This window comes from Camelus bactrianus, chromosome 2 (assembly GCF_048773025.1).
Source record: "Camelus bactrianus isolate YW-2024 breed Bactrian camel chromosome 2, ASM4877302v1, whole genome shotgun sequence".
NCBI classification, from domain to species: domain Eukaryota; kingdom Metazoa; phylum Chordata; class Mammalia; order Artiodactyla; family Camelidae; genus Camelus; species Camelus bactrianus.
Genome location: NC_133540.1, coordinates 103,299,409 through 103,317,212, shown reverse-complemented (window position 1 = coordinate 103,317,212; position 17,804 = coordinate 103,299,409). Strand labels below are relative to the sequence as shown.

Sequence of the window (17,804 nt, the reverse complement as noted above, 5' to 3'; positions counted from 1 at the left end):
TGATCTCTGTCTTAGTGCAACATGTCATTAAAAAGACATGTAATTTTGAAAATGGATAAAATATCATTATTTGCAAAGTAACATCAGTAAATGTGGCTTTCATAGTCACCAAAATGCCAGAAGGGTTCCTCAGACTTACCTCCTATATCTGGGCGAAGTTTATTGTCATAGCCTTGAAGCAATGAGTTGAGAATTTGTGTTATATCTCCTTCATGAATCTTTGGTGCCAAGACCCAAGTTTTGTTGACTGTTAAATCCTCATCATCTTCATCATCTGCTTTATCAACACTAAAGAATTCAAAGAAAAATTTGTTTGATAGAAAGTTCAACCAAAGAATGTATCTAAAAAATAGTTTAAGATTATTATAATTGTATAAGGGAGTAATAAGAGGGAAAAAGTATTAGAAATATTTCAGGTTCAGTAAGATGAACACATTCATCATATGAGCTGTTATGATATAATAATATTCAAAAATGAAGAATTTGTTGAAAGGAAAAGTAATATAATATTAATATGATAAAATAAATGTTAGCCACCCCTACAATAGTCATTAAAGGCCAGAGAGATTATGCACTGATAATGTTAGTGGCACTAGGTTTGAGCAGTACACAACCTGCACAACATGTGTAATGACTCTAAACCATCACACTCAAAAGTAAAAATTAAAAGATAAATAAATACAAGAAATGTTGCAATAATCAGTCTGGTAAAATGTATTTTAAAATGCATGTGTAGAAAAGAAGACTTAAGGAAAGATAAGTGAAGCAGGATTTGAAGAAAAGAGGAAGAGTTGTTGAACACATCTATGTTTCTTCCTTTTAAGTCAGAAGAACTCAGACATCTATTCCAAGAACTTTGTCAAAGAGTATCTTATTATCAAATCATGAGTGGATGGACAACTCAATCTCTGTGCTCTCAAGAGAATAATTATCACATTTTAGGACTAGAAATTAGACTCAAATAACCCACTGCCTTTATTTTGTAAATGAGAAAACTGAAGTCAATAAGGAACTAACCAAAGCACAAACTTACTTATGTGCAAAACTAAGAATCAGATTCTGATCCTCCAGCTAACTCTTCCTGCTACACCTGTGTGTTTAACAAGCTTAACTTATGAAGTGTGGTAGAAACATGCAGTAATATAGATATTCATCTACAATTCATCAAAAGTAGCAAACTACTCCTCTCTTTACTACCCATAAGCAACCCCATCTTTATTTGAATGACATCATCCTAGACTTCACACAGCCAGCTTTACTAAATCTTAGTCCTTCAGTGGAAAAATATATATAAATTTTTGTGTTGGTAAAATCGGGTAAATCTATGTATATTATTTATTTACATATATTTCAGAGATGGGCTTCCCTCCAACAGAAGATATCCAAGTTTATCTCATTAACCTTAACTGATATTTCTACACTATTCACTCAGATCTCTTTTACTTTGGACCTAAGTGTCTTACCTAATGCAGCCTTCCCCTCCTTTATTCTTTTAAATTCTTTTCCAGTTTGATTGAGATTTAATTGGCATATAACATTGTATATATGTTCAAGGTGTGCAACACAATGATTTGATACATGTATACATAGCAAAATGATTATCACAGTAAGCTTAGTTAACGTCCACCTTCTTTATCCTTTTGAAGAGTATAAATTAAAATTGTAAATTAAAGCTTAACTTTTAAAGTATTTTTACCTCATTTCATCTTCACAATAATTGTATTGATAGTTATTATTAAAGCATAATTGAGTGCATTAGTCTTCTCAGTATTTCTCCTCTTCCTCCTGTTAGAGAATTATACTTTTCACCCCACGGACTTCTCACTTGGTCATGTGACCTGAAATACTCCTTTCTGCAAGAGGATTATACATCCCTCCTAAACTCTGGTTTGGCGTGCATTTGCTTTGGCTAATGGAATATATGTAACATGCATCACTACGAAACAGAAGATTTATTGTCAGTGAGTGAGTCACCATATCCCACTTCTCCTGCCAGAAGACCAGCCATACTCAGAGGCTACCACTCCACTACTTCACTTCCAGAGCGAAGGCAACATGAACAGAGACACCACTGACCTACAATGGACACATAGCCTAAGCAAAAACACTCGGTGTTGTAAGCCACTGAGACTTGGGGGTAGTTTGTTACCACAGTGTGCACATTTTATCCCTATATGAATTCCTGGGGTACATTCAGTTAACAGATTTTTAATGAAGTACTTACTCATTTATATTAATTGTTTTACTGTATTTAACTTCAAAACGAATATACTATTGAAATATAGTAATATAATTTCCTTCAAATAACTCCTTCTTTTCTCTCAATAAAATGTATACATAAGTACATACATACATTCATTTATAAACTAAAGCATTTAAAGTATTGAAGTACTAAGAATCCCTGCTGGTGTGTCCTTCAGGAATATTTTACTTAATTAGAATTGCTGAGATATTGTCAACAACCAAAATTTTAGGTCATCTATTTAGCTTTAAATCCCAGTTTTATAGAATAAAACATCTGATGGATAGAGGCAGAATACTGCACATATAAGAACTTGGTTTTTCTTTGAAATATGATTGTAGTCAAATAGAAGTTCCCAGAAAAAATAAAAGCTTTTCTTATTTTTTAATGTAGCAACAACTTGGTAATCCAAAAAGCCCATGCTCATAGTGATTTATATTACCCTTTTCCCAGCTGGCTCAGAGCTAATATGAAAATTGACCTCAGTGATATTACAAAGCTTACGTTCCTCCTTCTGGGTAATAACAGAAAGGAAATTTTATTATAGGTAACATTTCTACATTTTTCTCCACACTTTCTAAATTACCTTCAGTAGTTATCATATTGGTATTATATATCGCTTGTCATGATTTAAAAATTTAGTATGTCATATAGCGTATGATGTCTCACTGTGTTTCACAGGCTAGAAGATTTGGTAACATTTATATATGCTGAGTGAACACTCATTTCGGGAAAAAATGTATCATTTTCTTTTTCTTTTTTAATTGAAATATAGTCAGTTTACAATGTGTCAATTTCTGATGTACAGCACATTGCTTCAGTCATACATGAATATACATATATTAATTTCCATATTCTTTTTCACCATAAGCTACTACAAGATATCAAATATGGTTCCCTGTGCTATACAGTATAAACTTGTGTATCTATCATATATACCATATTTTCTTAGATAATGCTCTGGAAATTTCTGGACTCATTCTCAAGCACTTCTTTCAAATAATCTGAATAAGTATAATTTTATCATTACTGGAAATACATAGACTCCTCAGTGTATAATTTCACTAATTGTTTATTTTACTGATGTATGCTTTTTATTGTTGTTATCAGCTGTTGAGTGCCTAGAATGCACCATTAAGTTCCTGCCATGTTTCAGGAACGGTGTGACAGCTTTTTTCTGTATTGTCATGTCATTTGATCCACAGTAATCTGATGAAATAAATATGACTATTCCTATCTTACAGAAGAGAAAAAATAGATTTATAGGGTCTCTAGGATCCACACTATTAAGTAATAGAGCCAGGATTTAAAATAAGGTTGACTTAGTTTAGAGACTCATTTTCTTTTTTTTGAGGTTTCCATAGTATCATTTTATCTTTATTAAACAATCCAGAGTGGTTGGATTTTGAGTTTTCTAATTTATAAGAATACAGCAACACTTCTGATAAGTAAGTAGTAGGGGCATAGGTTGGAAGCTTAGTCTCTGCTTTTGAGTTTTAAGTTAGAACAATAATCTTAAGGAATCACACACACGCTCTCTCTGATGAAAAAGATTTTCTAATGTCTGTGCTCAAACTTCAGTCCAATGCTTTAATTCATTTATAGAAGAAATACCGTGTACGACAAATGTGCTAATTGCTGAAAACAAAGAGACAAAGAAAATTGCATTCCTGATCTGGATGATTTTATTTTCTAATAAAAGAGAAAACTATTCGTGTGATACAGAAAACCATCATGTGCAAAGATGCTTATCACAGTGTTATCTATAATAGCACAAATTTTAAACAATAAGAGTATTTTAAGCAAATTGTGCTGCATCCATATGACATAATGGATGCATCCATCCAGTTGGTGATTGTGAAGAGTCTATAAAATATGAAATTATTTTCATAATGTAATGTTATATAAAAAAACCACACATAACAATTGGCTTTTATAAAAACCTAGGTATAAAACGACTAAAGATTTAACAGGAAAGCAGCATAATGAATATAATAAGTATTCTATGCTAGTAGAGCTATAAAAAGTTTAATTTTTTTCTGTATATTAATTGTATACTATAACTTCTGCATAATTTTGTAATGTAAGTACATGAAAAGGAGTTAATCTGACAATAATTTCTATCTAGAAATGAACTACTTCTTCCTACACACCAGATAGTGCCCTGAAATAAATTTCTAATTATACAAAATAAGTAATTCAGTAGAGCCTTTTATAGAGAAAGGCAGGGCTTTCTACTCTGCCAAGAAAACAAAAGTGGCAGCCCTAAAAAGTTGCCACTCTGTTCTCCCAGGGAGGGAACGTGGTTGACTGACAGCCCAGCTGCTGGCCCTCGGGACCAGCCCTGTGTCTGCACCAGATCCAAGCTCCCCCAGGCTGCTTTCAGGCAGTAACTGAATATTGTTGCAATGCTAGTGCTGATCCACTCCTGCAGGGCTAGGGCCTCCTCTAAAGGTCAGCTTGTGTTGGATGACTCCCACTTGCCTGGCCAAAATCTGTTTTGAACTCTATAGCCTGAGACTCTTTTGACCCAAATTTCTTCTTTCCCCTGTACTTTCACAGGGGGTCAGACCTCCATCATTATCTGAAGGCTCTCTCTGTTTGCTTCCATCTCCACTCCTGTCCCTTGCACAGGCATTTTTCTCAAATATCTCTTAAATGTCTAATCCCATCTTGGCATCCGCCTCTCTGAGGCCTTTGCTCTCACAGTCTTTAATTGACACTTGCAAATTTTTACTAAAGAAGGTTTTCGAGTCATCCATGTCAGTGTTGGTTTTTTGCCTTACTAAGCTATTTATACTTTTACAAATCTATCTGATTACATAATAAATTATTATAAGCAAAAAAGTACTTTAATGAGTGTATTGCTCTTCTTAATATAGTAAGCAAAAGTTTTAAACTGATGATAACTAAGAGACAGGTCAAGTAAAGACAAGGCATGCTAAGTCATAGAATTATGGAAAAGAATTCATCTTTACAGCTAGAAAAAAATAATCTATGTCTATATCAAGTCAGTCAATATAAACTATTTTTCGTATGTAAGGTAAACATTCATCCAGATTGTCCCAGAACGATCTTGATTTATGCCTGTTGTCTTGGAATAACTCACCCCCTCTTTCACTCACAAATAACTTAATTTGGGTGATAAATTGTATAGCTGTACCCTGTATATAGTTCATTTAAAGTATCATATAAAGACTGCAAATGTTAATGTCCAGGTTTTGACCCTTGGGGAAGATGCCCACTAAACTGTTAGGACAGTGCAGATGGAACTTCAAAGCCAGGCCTCAGCAATGATCTGTTGCTCATGACAAATCAGTGTTTATAAGTAAAACATCAGATACATTTCTATAAGTTAAGTGACAAGTTTCAGGAAAGAAACATATCTGTTCTAATATTTCTGAGTAGACTTAATGTCAATGACTGTAGGAGCTAACTTTTTAAAAATATGTGTTGGCACTGATTTTAGAGCTGGAAGTCAAAGAAAATAAAAGTAAAATTAAAAAAAAAATTAAAGTCTTATTTTCTTTTGGCCATTATAGTCTAGCTGCTTAATTCTTTTGTACAAAGCTCTTTTTAGGGTTGTAGCACTGAATTAGTTTTATTGCACATAAAAGTTAGTAGAGAAGCAAAATAAGTAGAAGAGTAATAAATAACAAAGTTATAGATTTGAACTTCTAGAGCTTTAGAGAGGTGAAATGATAGTCAACTCAACTCTGTGATTCTCTTATTAGCACAAAGGAATGGGGGACCCATCTCTTAACACACATGGAGAAGAATGCTTTGGACATTTGAGGAGGGGGAAGGGAAGCAGGCCTAGAATACTATGTATGTTTTACTATATGCTTGAATTTAACTCTACTATAAAGTTAATCACATTTCATCTTAATCACTACCTTATTTTTCACAACCCTCTATTTGCTCATAGAAAGCAGGGGTTAAGGTTTTCAATGTGATACAATTGGCACCTAGCCTGACACATAGTGTGTATCCAATTTAAAAATTTACTAAATAAATGAATAAATGGAAAGAATATTAGAACTCATCCTGCTGTTTATAGGTAAAATTATAGTGAATCAAGAAAATAAACAACTAAAAATGTTGGACTTAATCAGAGAATTGATTAGTGTAGTTAAACTAATATAAAATTAATTTTACAAAACACAGTAGCTTTCTGATCCTAGTACTAATCCATCATGAAAAAAACGATTTAATTCACAATGACAACACAATCTATAAAATAATTAAGAAAAATATATAACAGGGAAGGTATAAGGTTTATGTGAAGAAACAAAAAAAACTAATTGGAGAACATAAGAACAAAAAAAATAAAGCCAAAGTAAACATTCTTGCTATAAAATAATATTATTAATATATAATTCTCAAATTAGTTTATAAATTTAATAAAGTTTCAATCAACATCCATAGTTCCTATGTAACAGGTTAAAATCATTATACTGTAATTAAGTGGAAGAATCAATGTGAGGGTGTACAAGAAATTATTGGTAAATAGAATTGTTAGATGAAATTTGCCCTGCCAGAATAAAAGAAAACAAAATAAAGTTACTATAATGAAAATCATATTGTGGTAATACATAAAGAAATCAATGAGAACAAAATCAAACATTCAAATTCAGATCCCAAGAGTACAAAAATTTAATGTATAATAAACGTGACTAGTCAGTTTAGAAATGAAAGGATGAATTATTCAGTAAATTGGATTGAAATACTTATTTAGCCATTTACAAAAAATATATTAGACTCCTACTTACATAATAAATTACAGATATATTAAAGATCAAAATATATTAAATAAAATATATGACTATTAAATAAGATACTGAATTTTTTTAACTTTTGGAGTGAGGAGGCTTTTTCTAAGCAACATGTAACCAAATCAGGAAAAGAAAAAAAATAAAAATCTGACCAAAAAAAATAAATAGATGATGTAAAACAATTTAGACAAAGAATAGAGACAAAGGATAAACTGAGACAAAGATATTTACAACATAATTGGTATACATGAATTCAGAGGAGGACAAAAGCTAATAAATACATAAAATTATGCCAACATTTACTGGTAGCAAGGGAAAATAGATTTAAAATCTGACAAATTTTAGCCATCATAATGACAAAATATTAAAAGATTCATTACATTCTGTACTGGTGTTGATATAGATAAATTGCATTTTTATAACCATTAGTAGAATAAATTCCTCTCTAGCAAGTAATTTGGCAACACTGATGAAATATTGAAATTAAAAGCATGTACATATGTATATAGGTACATAGTAACAATGTTCATAATAAAATGAAAGAGACTGTTATGGAATAATTTAATAAATTATGATACTTCCACAATATAGAATACCACTTCAACATTAAAAATGAGGTACAACTAAGTGTACTAATCTAGAAAAATATCTTTGATATTGGTTGTATGACAAAAACAAGTATTAGATTTCATTTGTATAAAATATATACACACAAATGTGTATATATATTATCTGAACTTCTGGAAAAATTTGGAAGTATAGGCTTCAAATTGCTTAGTAATTTTGACAATAAGTATTATTCCATTATTATTAACAGTATATGATAAAAAACATGACATTAGGGGAAAAAAGTTTTGGTTTTTCCTATATATTTTAACCATATATGTATATACATATATATATCACTTAGAGATTATTTAAATTATTTAGTTAAAAAAACAAATGAAAATAAGGTCTAAAGTATTTATGGTAAAAAGCTTTAAATTTAAAGACATTTTATGTCCACAGAATAGAACAGAAATTGGACTGTATATTAATGGTTCCACAATTTGAGATGTGAAATATTAATCTAGGAGAAAAAATAAAATGTGACATTTTCATCCACTGTGAATTTTCTGTAGTTTCCTTGGTAAGGTAGAATACATAGCATCCTTCAAATTATATCAGTGTTAGGAAATTAGCAACAATAGACATTGATTTGGGCACAGAGTACTACACTGTTAGATTCAGAAAGGGGTCTGGACAATTCCTAAATCTATTAGAACACAGTTTGATCTGGTTAGACTAGATATAAGAATGTACAATTGTAACAGCTAATGAGAAAAGGTATAGATAGATACCAAATAAATTTTTAAAATGTCAGTTAGTATAGTGGCATATTTTTAGAAAGAGAACAAAATTGGAAAAATTATAAAATAAAGCAGAGATTATTTTTTCTTAACACCTCTGCTTATAATTATGAAATTTATATAGTTTAGTGATTTATCATTAAAATAAAAACAAATATTAATGATAAAACAATATATTCTGACAAATTTGGGATTTTTTTATTTGCTTTTTGGCTGGCCAACTCTGTTTTGTTAAAACGGAGTTTAGAAAATTGGGAACCATGCCTCCAAAGAATAGTATTCAGGGGGATGGAGAATACCCAGAAATTATAAATATTCTTTGGGGACTGCTTCCATGTGAATATTTTTTGGAGGAAGGAAAGAAACAGACTTTTCATTACAGTCTATTAAAAAAATTACCATTGGATTGAAAGTATATTAAAACCAACACCACTTTATATCCATAGAGCTTAACTGACATAAATTAAACTTATGAACAACATAAATCTTCGTGACATTGACATTCTCTAAGCCTTTGATGTTCTTATGCATCAGATAAATTCTGTAAGGCTGCTAAAATTTTTGCAAAGTGGAAGCATAATATTTAGGCTTATTAAATTATAAAACATAGTAAAGGATCTTAAAATTAAATAGAAGGAAGAAATGGGAATTTACTCTTCTGAATGCAGAAAGATATACCTTTCTCCTAAGTCTTGGCATCATAAAAGGAGAGATGAAATATTTTCATTGGCATAAGTATTCTCTCAGACCTTCCCCTTCAGAAAAGAGAGACTACAAATGAGTAGAACTGAAACAACAAAACGCTCTTTCTAGTCAACTCCAGTTATGACAATATGAAGGTTTTTCAAAAAGAATTGTTACCAAAGAAGTGACAGAAACAAATATACACTCATAAGCCACTTGCACGGAGTAACAAGTTAGTTTGTAAAACACAAATGTCTGAGTAACACTTAAGTGTAATCCAACCAATAGGGCTGCTTTGTTCTAGTCATATAGCTATTTAGTTGAAAAGGTAATCCTTACCCCAAACACTCTTCTTCATGAGTTGGAAAATTATTCTGATAGCTCTACACATCTAGGATGACTGATAGGTAAACGATGTCCCTACATTGAAGCAGTTCAAAGATTCTGCAACCACAAGTCATAGTCCTGGAAATCTACCCAAAGATTAACTTGCTTTCTAGAGCACTTGATTCTAGCGGACTTACAGCTGCGTGGAGAACCAAATCATACGCTAATCATACCAATATTAAGACATTAACTTAAACCCACTATGTTCTCATCGTGGACTTTCTGATATGCCTATCCAACTACAGGTTGGAGTGCAGGGTCTATGTTAACTCTCCTTCTATATCCCTCCTAGCACCGTCTCTACTATTGTTACTTGGTACTAGTTGGTACTCAGTGTGTTTGTCTAAAAATAAAGAGAAATGTTAAATCTCCAGATGAATTGTATTTGGAAGGGAAGGATTCCTACAGTTCAGAAGTTCACTATTAAACTATATTATATAGGTTTTAATAGAATGCTGTTATTTTAATCCACATATTAGATGACCAAAGTAAAAGGTACCTTAGGAATATAGTTTTCAAAAGGCCTGCCACACTATGAGACCATACCTCTGGCCACAGAATAGTAATGTTATATCTCTATGTATATTTTTCACCACCACTTAACCTGAACTTTTGCCCATCACAGGTGAGAACATTCAGTCTTTTCCCAGAGTTGTGATTGAAGACGGCCTTCTTGATGTCCCCACTATAGCTCATCTAGAATTCTGAGTAGCAGTTATGGCATTTTATTGTCTGTACTTGTTTATATCAATAGACCATCCCAACATTAACTACTAAGTTCAGTGGGGGCAGGAACTCTGCCTTCTTTGTCCAGCATGCATACTACCATTCATATGTATATGTTGTATATGTGTGTGTGTATATATATATATATATATATATATACACACTATCATATATATGTGTGTGTATATATATACTATCATATGTGTGTGTGTGTGTGTGTGTCCTATATACATTATGAAAACACTATTAGGGCAAAGATTATGTCTTGCTTGCCACTTTATCTCCAGTTCCCAGACCTGTGTTTAGCACATAGTAGGCACTGAGTATAACAGTTGTTGAATGAATGCTAATGCTCAATAAATGTTTACTAAATGATTTAATAGCTAGGGTTATTTCCTGATACATGAGACTTCAGTTGGTTAAACTATTTTAGTACAGACAGAATTAGATTCTGAGATATTTAAAAATAGAAAAAAATATAAATTTCATCTGCCTCCCAAAGAATACAAGATCTCTAACAAGCTTCTGCTTGAAGTCTAAGATATCCATTATTTTGTTAGAGGGCTTTTGTATTGATGAAAATCTGCCTTGCTGTAGCTTTCCCTACTTGGTTATGATTTGTCTGTTACATCTATACATAATAAATTCAATTATGATTTCATATAGCATCTTTAAAAAATATCTGATTCTTCAACAAAATTTATCTAAATTCTGAATTCTTGCTTTTAACTCTTTATCCCTTGGTGTTTTTTCTAGAACAAGTACTCCAGTTTGTTGATATTTCCCCTAAAATGATTAATACAACATTGTGTGTAATATTCCAGATTATATGATAGAAACACAGTGGATTGTATACTTACTGTGCTTCTGTCAATTGCATTAACCTTTCCTTTCTTTCCTTTCCTTTCTTTTCCTTTTCCCTTCTTTCCCTCCTTCACTTACTTTTTCTGCCCCTTCATCCACAGTTATGATGAATGTTTTGATTTACATGGCATTTGTAATTTTAGAGAAAAGGTGATTAAGATGCAGGCGCTGGGCAAAGAGCACATGATTCTGAGTTTTGGATTCAGCATTAACAGCAAGATGATCTTTAGTGAGTCCCCAAAAATGGCTGTGCCCTGGTTTTTTCCATCTGTAAAATGGGGAGAATAGCAGTATCTGGGCTTTATTTCCGTTTCATGCTTGATTGGTGGTTTGGCTAAGTATAACCTTCTCAGTTGGACATTTGTCTTTAGAATTTTAGAGACATTTATTTCCCTCATGGTTTTTTGGTGTTGCTGATGAGTAATTTCATAGCTTTCTAAATCTCCTTCCTTGATTGTAATCTTTTCTATCAGTACCCTCTAACCTTAAAAATGTAGATGCCTTTGTTCATCTTTGGGGTTCTGAAGGTATATTTCCCTTTTTTGACTAGAAGATGTTTTCCTTTGATTAATACCATAAATCTAGGTCTTAGCAGTGAGTAGAATGGCCATATGCATATAGAGTACTAGACACAAGTACTATCCACATGGTTAGTATTTAAGACTAGTTTATTCACCACTGTAAACCCAGCAAATTGCACTGTGTAGAGCACATAGCAGGCATTCAATAATACTTGTTGAATGAAAGACTGAATGATCTCTTCCATAAACCAAAACATATTTAATAATGCACAAAGGATTCAAAGCATTTACTTGACTTAAACAACTTAAACTAGAATAAATAATACTAGGATTACTGTGATTCCAAGAATATCTATTTTTATGTCATTTAAATTAAAATTTTAAATGCCATATACTTTGCACAAATTTTCTCTTTTGGTCTTGAAACAGCTGAAAAAGTAGATGTAATTTCTACCATTCACAAATGAGGATTCTCTTCCTCACAGATTTGCCTGAAATCACCCTAGAGGGAAGTGATGGAGCAGAAACTAAAATTTACACCTAATGTTCAAGTCCAGGATTGGTAGCATGTATATATGTGAATTATTCTCCTAAGGCCCATACGTTCAATTTATGCTCACTCCTCCTCCTTCCCCCATGGCAGTAATTCATCATATTTTGATACTATCTCAAGAGACACTTTTTCAGTTTTCCACCCTGTCTTGTCTCCTTTCCTTTCAAACCCCCTTCGTTATTATTTTCTTAGACAAATTTTAATCACCTTTGTATAAATATAAAATATTAGATTTGTCTGTTTTATTTTTAAATGAAAAATCAAAACATTTCCTTTGGTTGCTTAACCAAAAGTGTGTCCCACAGTATATATAACAGGATAAAATGTTAGAAGAGCATACCTAGTGGACTCAATCCACAGGGGATTTATTAATTGTAGAATTTTACATTTTAGCTTCAAAATCATTTTGTCTCTCAGTTCTTCTTTGAATATTTAATATCATAGAGCATCACTAGTCATTTTGTCCTCAAGTTTGCTTCCATATCTTATTAGAAAATGAGGCCAAAAATCCAAATGCTTAAAGAAAAATCATGCACTACCAGCCACAAAATATATAACTGAAATTTTTTGAAAATAATATATTTTATAAAGCAATTAGATTTGAAAATTGTCATTTGGGCAGTTGATTGCTAAATTGTATGATTGTTGACTCATGAAATTGTTTTAAAAAACAGAAATGAGTTATTTTCCTTGAGCTATCTCAAAATATAACTTCTTAGTCAAAGCGTATCATAAATTACATTTTAGAAGAGCTAAAATCTCAAAGCACTTTTTCAATTCTTTTCAAAAGTCTGATTATAATTATATTTTTCAACATTACAAATAAGTCAAATCAAACTTAAGAGATTTTAAACACTTGCCAAGATGCCATACAGCCTCACAGAGAATGAAACGTAGGAACCATGACTACAGCTTTTAGTTACAACAGGATTGGTTTTCATAGCTCAGCAATATAAAAATCAATAAAGTGTCCCTCCTTTATGCTCCTGATGAAAACTAATGAGGAAATAAGCTACTGTCTCTGATTAGATACAAGAAATACTAGCTTCCAATCTGGTAAATCCCAAAATGGGTGACTTTGAAGATTTAATTTAGACTCCAGCAGAAGATATCAATAGTCTTATGTAAACAGAACCATCTGTGGTTAGTTTTAGAAAGGTTCCCTCAAAAGGAGAAAGGAAGAAGAAAATACGAATGTAAATGCTTATGCATGTTAACATCCGTTATCTTCAACTAAATATTAAAAGGATGAAAAGTTCACCACAACTGTAGCTAGCTACTTTGAAAAGTGAAGACATACACTGTCATAACTGAGGCCCTAAGAGCTAATTTACAACAGCAACATATAGCTTTATTTTTAATATGTATTTAATCACTGGCCAGAATAATCCAGATTCTCTATAGTACTATGATAAAATGATTTATTTTAACTGTATAACACATCTCTCCCTCTCACTCACTCATATATATGGCAAGAAAATAGTACAGAGCATTCCCGATTAGAATTTCCCTCTTGAAAACTACTAAGAAAAGCCAGTGATGCCAGCACTGAGTTATTTTCTGTTTCAGTTCAAATCTTAGACATACTGAACATGAAAACTTGAAGAAATCATAAACACTGTGCTACTACCCTCCAATTCCTAGAAGAAGGAACTGTGCTCAGAGAGGTTAAGGGCTCTTGACACATAGAATCACGTCTCCAGTCTGCCAGAGCCCACCTCTGTCCACGGCACCACACCACTCTAATTCTGAGCAGCTTGAAGACAGTTCTGAAACTAGTTACGATGCTCATAATGTAAATCTCCTCAGGAACAAAATGTATTATTTAAACCCAAACATCTTTTTTAGATAGACAGTGTGCCCTTTAGTAAGCAGCTTATCTATGAGGTTGCCAGAGAAACTTGCACTTACAAAGATAAAGGAGCATACTGGTTGATATTTCGAAACACCACTAAGTAAGTCTGTTTTTACTTTTGAGAACACAGATTCATTTGTGATATTATCAAGATACATGAGAGCACTGAAACATGGTCTACTGAAATATCTTCCATAATTGTATAATATATTCAAAGAAATAGACCATTATGACACAAGTTATACATAAGAAATAATTAATCAAGTAGTATTTTTGTGCCCATGCAGAACATTTAAGTTTCTAAGGGAAAGGGGTAAATTCACTAAAACTGTAATATTGAGTGTCAAACATATTCTGGCAAATCTAATATTACTTACCCTGTTTTAATCCATTCTCTATTTTGGGGGAGAAAAATCTGCTAGTAATGGCAAAAAATTCACTCTAGCTATAAGCTAAAAATAATCATCATAATAATTAACTTTAGCAATGATGCAAGTAGTTATAAAGATATGTTTCCATCTCTGTAGTGACTGCACTTTACTGGAGTTCTAAGCAGGATCACATATATACCTTAACATAATTTTAAATGTGCATTTGTACAAAACACAGTTACATGATATGAGTAGTTTGTCCAAGACCTTTATAGTATCTATGTCGCAATCAATATATTTTAATTTTGTTCACCCACTACTTCTATATCCAGGTGTGATATCTGAGTATTTTATTTTTCTAGCAGAATGATTTCAAAGTTTTATTGAAAGGTATTACAGCCCAAGCAAATCAAGAACTGTTCCTGTTGAATTGGAGGCTTGGGGGTTGGTAATCGCTCTCCCTCTCTCACTTTCTCTCTCCCTCTCTGTGTGTCACACACACACACACACACACACACACACACACAGCCAGAGCTTTCATATCACCATACAATTCTTATTTACTTGTACACAGCCAAGTAAAATAAAAATCATTCAAAACTCAATATGCATGATTATTTCTAAGTTAAATATGACACACTTTCAACCCTGATGGATTTTTAGCCATATTTATGATCTTTCTTGATGTAAAACTTTGCTTTTTTAGAATAGCAAAAAAAAAAAAAAAAAGAGAGAGAAAGAAAGCAATATTAGTGAATAAAAACGCATCATACATACCATGCTGTGTAACAAGTTTCTAAAATAACTTTTTATTTAAAATGCAGAATCATCCAGAAAGTTCATCAATGGCATTCAATCACCAAAGGCAGTAGCAAAATCATTTCTACTTCCTGTCCCCACTCCCAGTAACTGAACCTTTACTAGTTTCTACGTGCTTCAAGTCAAAAACAACTGAGCTAATCTCTATGCTTCATACATAGGCTAATTTTGTTCTATCTGCAAAAGAGTAGATCTAATCAAAAATAAAATGATGGTAAAATATTGCACATATGCTCACTGAAATGAAATTTATTTAACCTAGAATGATTTTTGAAAGAAAGAGAAGTGAGGGGGAAAGGGGCGGGGGGGGGGATACCAAAGAATAGTTTTTAACTCACCAGTTTCCCAGATGCAGAGTCAGTAAGAGGAATATCAGCCTCACCCCTCTCCTTTGACTCCACAGAAGAAAAGGGGAGAAGAGAAGAGCTTTCCGAGAACCCATCAGGATCGCTTTTTCCGCTCAATTCTCCAAACCAGGACTTTTTCTCCCACCGCAGCTGCAGCCCGGTGAGTACGAGAGGACGGAGTGTGAGAAGGCAGTACACCTCCCAACCAGGTAGGATGCGACTCCCAGCGGAATCGAGCGAAGGAGCCAATCAGACCGAGAGGATGCTGGCATAAATTATCTGAAAAAGAGTAGGGCCAATCAAAGGCCCAAAGAGGCGGGGCTTCCCCTACGAGAAATCGAGCCCAGTAGGGAAAAGGGCTCCGTCTTTCTAAAAGAAAAACAAACCTCTTCTCCCTCGCATCCTCAGAGAAACAGTTGCGTGGCCCTGACAGACTTCCCTCCCTAGGGGAACTTGGCTTCCCCCCTCCCCCAGCCTTCCCTCCTGTCCAGCTCTATTTCCGGGGTCTCCTTTCCCTTTGCGTGTTTGGATTCTGAATCTGTCTTCCAAGAGGGACCCGTGGAGAGCTGGCAGTGCCTAACTGGTTTTCCCCAGGCTTGCGAAGGTTATGCTAATTTTTGTTAATTATTGTTAATTTGTGTGTGTTGAGGTGGGGGTCGGTGCCTCACTTCTCTTTGCAGACCCAGCACCTGGCACAATGCCTGACGCAAATACGCTCTCAGGATATGTTGAAATATAGAACTGAATGAATGAAAGAGCGGGCTCGGTGCATTCCTGGTAATCACGTTTCCTACCCACACCCCCTCCGCTGCCGTTGTAAGTGAGAGGATTTGAGTCTCCTCTCTCCTTGCACCAGAAGATGACACTAATGAACAATGCCAGGCAAGACTTAACTCATTCTACAAAAACGTGAACAAAACTCCGATTTTAAAAAGGTCATTTTAGCCATAGGAGTTGTAGATCTATTACGGGTGATCCTTGTTCTCCCCTTTGCGTTTGTTGAGCTCCAGTGTTTGATACCTAACTTCAGAGGCTCTGCTTTGAGTTTGCAGCAGAGCCCAACAGTTGCCGTGGCAACCAGAAAGCCTCTGGCAGCTTCAACCACTGTACAGGCGAAGACAGTGGTGGTGGTGGAAGCAGGCTTGCTCTGCCCAGCCATCTTCTGCCTTTATGCCTTCCTAAATCACTGCTTCTCACCAAAGCCCTGGGGTTGGGCTCTTTTGGCTGTGTCATCCATCATCTCACAACGACCTGGAATTGACCAGATTCATGGGTGAACTACAGTATACCAATGAGTTACCTTAGAGTATTTGTCCCCCAGAAAATAGTTCAAGGTAGAAGTAACAATGTTTGTGCATGACCTTAAGGTAACCTTTTTTATCCTACCTTCTGAAAGCACTTAAAGGAGCTGAATGGGGATAACAAGGTTACAGATATTTTCTTGCCGGAAAAACAGATGATGCAGTGCTGGGCTCTTCTCCCCCTCTTTGGTTCTCCATCTCTTTTGTCTTCTCTGAAAATAGGTATTGACTTCCTTGTTTATCATCTACTACTTATTAATTAGGAAGCATTATTCTCTTCCACAAAGAGTGTTAGTAAAGGTAGCTCATACCAAATAATTTGTGTAACAGTAAAGTTTCATTATAATAGATTTTGAGGTGAATACATTTAGTTAAGTTGATGTCAATATAAATCTGGGTAGTTTTGTTTGTTTGTTTCTGGTCAATTAAAATTTGTGCTTTGGTTAGCTGTCCGTTTCATTGGGTGCACACACTGATTCACTGCTCTGATTAGCCAGTGAACTGGGAATTATTTCACTAGAAGTGTGCAGTAACAAATACTTGGCTAGGTACTCTTTGCATTTTGCTAAGATTAGGTGAGATTTCTGCCTGTATCAATGGTAATATGATGTTGCATGTTGTTATACAACAATAGTTGACAGTTTCCCATCAAAAATTCTTAACAAAATTTTACTCTTATTGTTCTCATACATAACTGAAAGATGCTGAAAACTGTGAAGAGAAATTAATGGAGAGGAAAGGTGAAGGATATATCCTTAAGTAATTACACATTGCCTGCTTATTCTTGTAAAAGATAAAGGACTTGGGTAATTTCCAGACTTGGAAATTTTCTGTATTTTCTGAAATCTAGGTTTTTGACAATTTAGGGCTGAAACATTTCAAACTTACTGCAGTCCCTTTTTTCAAGCAATTTTATCTATTTTTTTTTATTTCTGTGTCTCTTCCTTTGATTTTTTTTTTTTGCCCTTTTTTTAAATATATATCTTCTGGGAAACTGATCTTATTTTGCT

The 17,804-nt window shown here is 33.6% G+C and overlaps 1 protein-coding gene across 1 annotated transcript in view; it reads right to left on the bottom strand.

Annotated features, from left to right (window-relative positions):
- GABRG1 (gamma-aminobutyric acid type A receptor subunit gamma1) overlaps positions 1-16,304 on the bottom strand; it is a 65,653-nt gene extending 49,349 nt beyond the window's left edge. The window contains exons 1-2 of the mRNA XM_010962606.3: positions 15,485-16,304; positions 140-288 (exon numbers count right to left, since the gene is read on the bottom strand). Of these exons, the coding sequence (XP_010960908.1) occupies positions 140-288; positions 15,485-15,588 (253 nt within the window). The 5' untranslated portion in view covers positions 15,589-16,304. The remainder of the gene's footprint in view (positions 1-139; positions 289-15,484) is intronic.
- Between the last annotated feature and the right edge of the window lie 1,500 nt (positions 16,305-17,804).